The 6,531-nt window shown below is 55.0% G+C and overlaps 1 protein-coding gene across 1 annotated transcript; it reads left to right on the top strand.

The window, feature by feature from the left end:
* Positions 1-891: 891 nt before the first annotated feature.
* Positions 892-5,590, top strand: LOC123349973. The gene is made up of 4 exons (XM_044988309.1): positions 892-1,443; positions 1,812-1,933; positions 4,065-4,818; positions 5,426-5,590. The coding sequence occupies exons 1-4, from the start codon at positions 1,432-1,434 to the stop codon at positions 5,588-5,590; spliced, it is 1,053 nt and encodes a 350-aa protein (XP_044844244.1). The 5' UTR covers positions 892-1,431.
* Positions 5,591-6,531: the final 941 nt, after the last annotated feature.

The raw sequence follows: 6,531 nt of genomic DNA, 5'->3' as shown, positions 1-6,531 counted from the left end.
AAGGGCCCCTTCAAGGATTGAATTCACAAACCTGGATTTAGCATGCCAATGCTTAGACCACTGAGTTACCCCTCATTTTTAGATCACCCACTGCTATTCAAGGCCTAAAATAGCTAAGCTAAAGCCTTTCAGCAGGCCTTAGCCCACAGTCTTCTCCTGTTTCAGTTTGCCTGACTTATTAGTTAGTTTCTCAAAATATTGCTTCATCTTATACTATTATAAACCTATAAATCAATTCTGACGAACATATAAGGAGTCTATAGAATGGAATCATGACATCACACAATAACTAAATACCAAACTAAAGCCATTGACTACACTCCATAGATGGTCGAGTTCCTAACTGCATAGGCTGGGATTCTCTTTTGCAGCCTGGAACCACCTCCCTGTTCACACTCTTTATTCTCCAGTCAGTGCTCCCAGGTGTTGAGTTGTGGGAGAGCGAGAGGCCGAAAGTCCCTTCACTTCCTTTATAGGCTCTCCCAGCTTGCTGGAAAGATCTTTTGTTAGGACATGAGTCAAGCCCTGTCCATTGTCTATGGGCTCCCTGTGAGAAGCCTTCATTGGACACACATGATAGTTCTTGGGATTGTGCATTCCCCCTATGGGCCATTAACACTATCTGATTTCTCCACTGTTGTACCTGAAAGACTGGTTGTGGGTGTTTCCAACCTCCGAACATCTTCCAGTGACACACACCAACCACAACTTCATAAGTGTCCATACAATGACAGCACATACAATCCACCAGGACATTAATGTTCAACAGATCGAGCCCTTTCGAATGATGCCTCACAAGGCTCACTGTGTACACAACAGAGCCGAATTCTATCACCATGGTAAATATGGGGGTGCCAGTGAACTGCCTTGGAGCACAGAGGGTCACAGCGCCAGACACAGGGGCAGAGATGTGAGGCCCCAGGCCTTGCTCATGAGGAGGAGAATCAGGAACTTCACCCCGTCGACCCCCAGCATGAGACAAACCAACCCACCTGGACAGGGCCAATGCTCCAGCCTGGAGTCTGCGCTGGCCGGTGTTCACCACCTCCCATCCCCCACTGCTGTATGCCCTGGCCCTCACCATACCCCATCCCTCACTCCCATCTGCCCTGGCCCTCCCCAGCTCCCATCCCGCACCATGTCTGCCCTGGCCCTTGCCACCTCCCATCCTGTTCACCCGTCTGCCCCACCCCTCCTGGCTCAGCCCCACAATATTTCCTTTCAAGGCAATATTGAATGAATTAGCTGAGTCCCACCTCCCCTGCCACTGGCCTGGTCACGGGGACAGCAGGAGTGGGCACCATCCCTCTGCAGCATGGGGGGGTGGAAAGAATGCGGCTATAAGAAGAGGGGCTGGGAGCTGAGAGCCCATCACTGGGGATCCGGTATGAGCATCTGTCAGTGAGTGACGGCACCTCCTACTCCTGCCCCATGGAAACCATGGTGAGTACCCACTGCCCCTCACCTCCTGCCCCATGGAAACCCTTGTGAGTCCCTCCCACCTCCTCTTGCCCCATGGAAACCTTGGTGAATCCCCACCGCTTCCTCCTGCCCCATGGACACCCTGGTGAATCCCCACCGCTTCCTCCTGCCCTATGGAATCCCAGGTGAGTCCCCTTTGTTCCCCCGCCCCGGCCCATAAAGCCCCATGGAAGACCTGTCTGCCATTCACACCCCACCCCATCAATCTCCAGGGGGTTATCCCCTGCCCCCTCTCCTGTCGGTAGCACACCAGGGGCTAGCGGATGTGGGTTGGTGGCTCTGGGTTGTGCCCAGGCTCAGGGGTGCTGACACTGTGGGGTCCTGTGCAGGTGTCGGGACGGATGCCCAGGGCTGGACTCCTGCTGCTGCCACTTCTCCTCTGCTTCGGGCCAGAGACTGTCGGGAGCATCAACCCGGCCGCGCTCAGAGAGACTGTGGATCATGTAGATAAGTGAGTGATATGCCAGTGGGGCATTTCCCATCTGGCTGGGACCCGTCTGCCCTCCTCGGGTGGTAAATGAAGGAAAACGGGGGGAAGATGCTTCACGTTTGCCCTGTGTGATTTACTATGGCATAGGTGGCTCAGTGCATGGCAGAGCTGGGAGGGGTGATTTTGGGGTGCAGGGGGAGCTGGGGCTCGGAGCTGGGAGGGGTGATTCTGGGATGCAGGGAGAGATGCAGCCTGGAACTGGAAGAGGGGTAATTCTGGGGGTGAACCGGGCTGGGGTTGTGGGTCTCATTACTATTGTGAAAAACTGGTTGGAAACTGGAATTCCAATTCCCTCAGAAATTTCTATTTTCTTTTCAGTCCAAATTAGTTACTAAAATTTGAAAACTTCCATGGAATGGGATTTCCAAATTTTGTTTTAGAATTATGTTTTGTTAGATAGAAACATTTGCTTATGACTTTATTTTATATTTTTACTTATATTATATTACTGTTTATAATATACAGGTGAAATATTATATTACATTATATTATACAGCAGGAAAGTCAAGTTGCTAAAGCAGAAATGGAAATATTTGGATCTTGCTGAAATGAAATATTCAGATATGGTCCAACTGAAATCTGGTTTTAATTTTTCCAAAACAAAATTTGGAAATCCCCAGGAATTACCCCGCTTTCAGTTCCAGGCTCCATCTCCCCCTGAATCCCACAATCACCCTTCCCAGATGCGAGCCCCAGCTCCTTCTGCACCCATACACAGGGGAAGCAGACAATGCTCACCACTCCCAATAAGGCAGATGGACTTTTCCTGGGGGCCAGTCAGGGCCAGGTCATCTGGGGCTCTAGCTGCTGCATTGAGGGTTGGCAGGGTGCTGAGGGCTGGCAGCTCTGATCTTCAGCTGTTCCCTGCAGTTAGCCTCCAAAGAACTGCGTTCCTTTTGGACCCCAGTTTATATAGTGAAACTTGAGTTGGGCTTAGCTGTACCTGAACTAATCGTTAACTGAAATGCTACATAATTGTGTTTTTCTCCAATCCTAGCCCATTACAAAACAATTCTTTACCCAATCATAACCCGCCACCTTACTTGATTTAAATCTTGTAAAATTAGTTCTGCAACTGACAGAAACAATCAAAGAACCAGACAGAGACCATCTAGATAAAGAGTAGAGAAGTGGGGGACTATAAAGGCAGGGGTGGCTCTAGTTTTTTTGCTGCCCCAAGCACGGCAGTCAGGCAGCCTTCGGCGGCGCGCCTGTGGGAGTTCCGGTGGTAACGTGGATTTGGCGGCATGCCTGCGGGAGGTACGACAATAAGTGGGTTTCTTGCCAGACTGTTGAATGCTGTCAAATAAAGTTTTCTTTAATGATCTTAAGATCTGGTGATGGTGGGGACTATTAGCACAGGAATGCTGCCTTAACAGCCCAATCTTACTTTTTTTTTTTTAATTTAGAGGGAATATGACTCTCTCCTTCCTGGGCTGCTGCTTATTCCTGAAAAAGGCCTCAGACCTTACAGATTAGTGCCCTGTCCTCACTCAGTTATGAGACCCCAACCTTCCCCAATTCAGCTGCACAAGATCACTTCAGGCAGAGGTGGGATGAGAATCCAGCTCTCTAACGTGGCAGACATAAAGCCTTTCACACTGAATGGGCCACATATAGGTGCCATTGTCAGCCTCCCTTTAATCACAATCACAGTCGCCTCCCACAGCTGGGGGGACAAATGAGGAGCCCTGATCTCCAGTGTTCTTCGGCTCTCCAGAAAATCGCTGTGTATGCTGGGGCCAACTGTGTGTCACGTCCCTCTCTTGGGGTGGCTCCGCATAAAAGCTCCGGCTTGTTCCTGGAGCTCAAGCGGTAACGCTCAGCCCTGTGGGGCTGACGGACCAAAGCTCACACCAGGCTGATGATCCCTGGGGGCACCTGTTGCAGTTTCTTCTAAAAACCGCCCTCCAGGTTTATTTCATTCTCCCAGGGAGCAAACATTCCCTAATCCAGGCTGGAGCCCTGAGAGCCTAGAACCGGCCAGTGACGGCGCCATGTGTGACCCACCCCAAGTTTGCCGCTCTGGGCTGGAGCAGAGCTGTTCAGAGCCCCCTGTCTTCTCACTGCCCTTTGCTTTGCCTTCGCTCAGGGATGGGTTGGCTGTTGAATACGCCTTCGCCGTCAGCCTGCAGAAAGCCAGTTGTGAGAACCCATCTGGTCTGGAACAGATGCTGCGCAGGAACAAGCTGCGGGACATGCAGGCGGCCATCAACCCAGAGGGTGTCCTGTACGACCCAGACGAAGGGCCCATTGTGGCTGCCCGGATGCAGCGCCTGGGCAGGGCGGGGGAACACGCCGAGTGGCGCCTGCTCCAGGGCGACCGGAACAGCCCCGTGCAGAAGCTCCTGGCCCGGACCTACAACGAGAGAAGCTGCCTGATCTTCTTCACCGTCCGCTCGCCCTGTGCGGGGACGTGCCTGCTGGTGAAGAGGCCCCACAACATCCTACGGATGGTGAGCGACACCTTCCTCCCCATCGACCACAACTACAAGGCCTTCATCTTCCGGCAGATCTACCGTCAGGACCGGGACCTGGATCCTCAAAGCCTGCTGGAGGCCTGGCACCGGCTGCCCGACGTGCCCCTGCTGCGCTGTGACACCAACGGCTGCAGGGACTGCAGAGGGAACGACCCCAGCCCCGACCCCAGCGCCTGCCTTGATGAGATTCGAGCCATGAGGCAGCCGCTGCACCCATCTGGCAGGGGGCAGGAGGAAGAGCAGGGGGCAGAGGGGAGAGCAGAGGATGTAGGGGAGAGCAGGGGGCACCTTTGGAGGGTTGGGGAGATGGTGGGTCAGGGGGCACCATTGGAGGGCTGGGGGGACAGCAGGGCAGAGGGCGACATCGTAACATTGGGGGGATGGCAGGACATTGCGCGTCTTCGGAAGCGTTGGCCCCCTCAGGAGCCTTGGCAGCCCCCTCAGAGGCCTTGGCCCCCTCAGCGGCCTAGGTGGCCTCCTCAGAGGCCTTGGCAGCCCCCTCAGAGGCCTAGGCCCCCTCAGCGGCCTAGGTGGCCCCCTCAGAGGCCTTGGCAGCCCCCTCAGAGGCCTTGGCCCCCTCAGCTGCCCCCTCAGAGGCCTTGGCCCCCTCAGCAGCCTAGGTGGCCCTCTCAGAGGCGGGGGTAACGGCAGGGCTGAGGGTGCTGCAGGAGGGTTGGGGGCATGGCAGGCCAGGGGGTGCCATCGGGGGAAAGGGGGATGGAGGGTTAGGACGCTCCATCGGAGGGTTGGGGGGGTTACAGGGCAGGGGACACTGTTGGAGGGTTCGGGGACATGGGAGGATACAGGGGGTGGAGGGGGTGGGATATTTCTTTTTTCAAGGCCTGTGATTTTGCAGAGTCCCCCCATCCTGAATGATTAACACCAATAAAGTGTTGAAGCCTCCTGGGGCCTCGTGTCTCTGTCCCTGTGTCTGTCTCCCTCCTCTCTGTCCGTGCACCTGGACTTTACACAGCGTGCGAGGCCTCGCAGCCTCCCTGGCAGTGCCCCCTTCATCGGGCCCGGCCTGGCCCCCAACGTTTTGCCTGGGGCTCCCCCTGAGCCCAGACCCCTGGCAGAGTCACCCCCTTGGGAGCGAGGCCGGGCAGCCTTTGCCAGACACCCAGCTCGCTATGGATGAACCTGGCCATCGACTGCCATCTACTGGTGAGGTGGAGGTAGACTCTTGAAAAACACTGGGCAGGCCCCAGTTTGCATGTTTCCTGCCAGCGCCGCACTGGCTGGATCAGACGGGGGGAAGCTCAGTGGGGGCTGAGAGGGGTCAGGGCAGATCTGCCCTGTGTGCTCTGGGCGGGTCCATGAGATTGGCCGGCACGCGCCGCAGCACGGGAACTGCTGGGCAACACGCCCTGGCTCCAGCGCTGGGCACACGTCCACCTGCAGTGGGACGTGTAGGTGCTCCGTCACTCCACGGGGACCTGCAGCTCCCCAGCCTGATGGGACGAGGTTCCAGTCAGTGGCTGGAGCCTCTGAGGTGCTGCGCTGGGGATGGGGGACGAGAACAGGGGATAGGAGAGCCGGTTAGACAGAAACCTGGGCCTGCCCTGGTTTGGTGAGTCGTACATGCCTGTTCGTTTCATCCGCTTCTCCCCTTGAGCCAGATTCATCTGCTTGTTAGCAAGGCCGGGATCTGCTGACGGGGACAGGTGGGTGGTAAAGGCCACGGCTAGGGTCAGGTGCCTGTCGCTAAAGCCCAGTGGTCATGGTACATGTGGTATATGTAGGTACCAATGACATAGGGAAGGACAGGAGAGAGACCCTGGAGGCCAAATTTAGGCTGCTAGGTAAGAGATTGAAGTCCAGGACCTCCATGGGACATTGAGGATCCCTCAGCTGTCAAAGTGACCATTTTTTGGTCTGCTGTGGACTCATGCTAGGCAGAGTGGGTGTGCCTATGCAAACAAGATCCGCCCCCTAAGCTCATTTGAGAACCACTGATGTAATTGAATGGGACTCTTTCATTTGTCCATTTCTGATCAGACCCTGCCTGTATTTTATCATTTTCCATCCTCTTCCCCTCGCAAGGACATAGAGATGCTGTAATAATAGATCCTCCCCTAA

This window comes from Mauremys mutica, chromosome 15 (assembly GCF_020497125.1).
Source record: "Mauremys mutica isolate MM-2020 ecotype Southern chromosome 15, ASM2049712v1, whole genome shotgun sequence".
In the NCBI taxonomy this organism is placed as follows: domain Eukaryota; kingdom Metazoa; phylum Chordata; order Testudines; family Geoemydidae; genus Mauremys; species Mauremys mutica.
The sequence above is the reverse complement of the archived record's forward strand: the minus strand, read 5'-3'. Positions and strand labels throughout refer to the sequence as shown.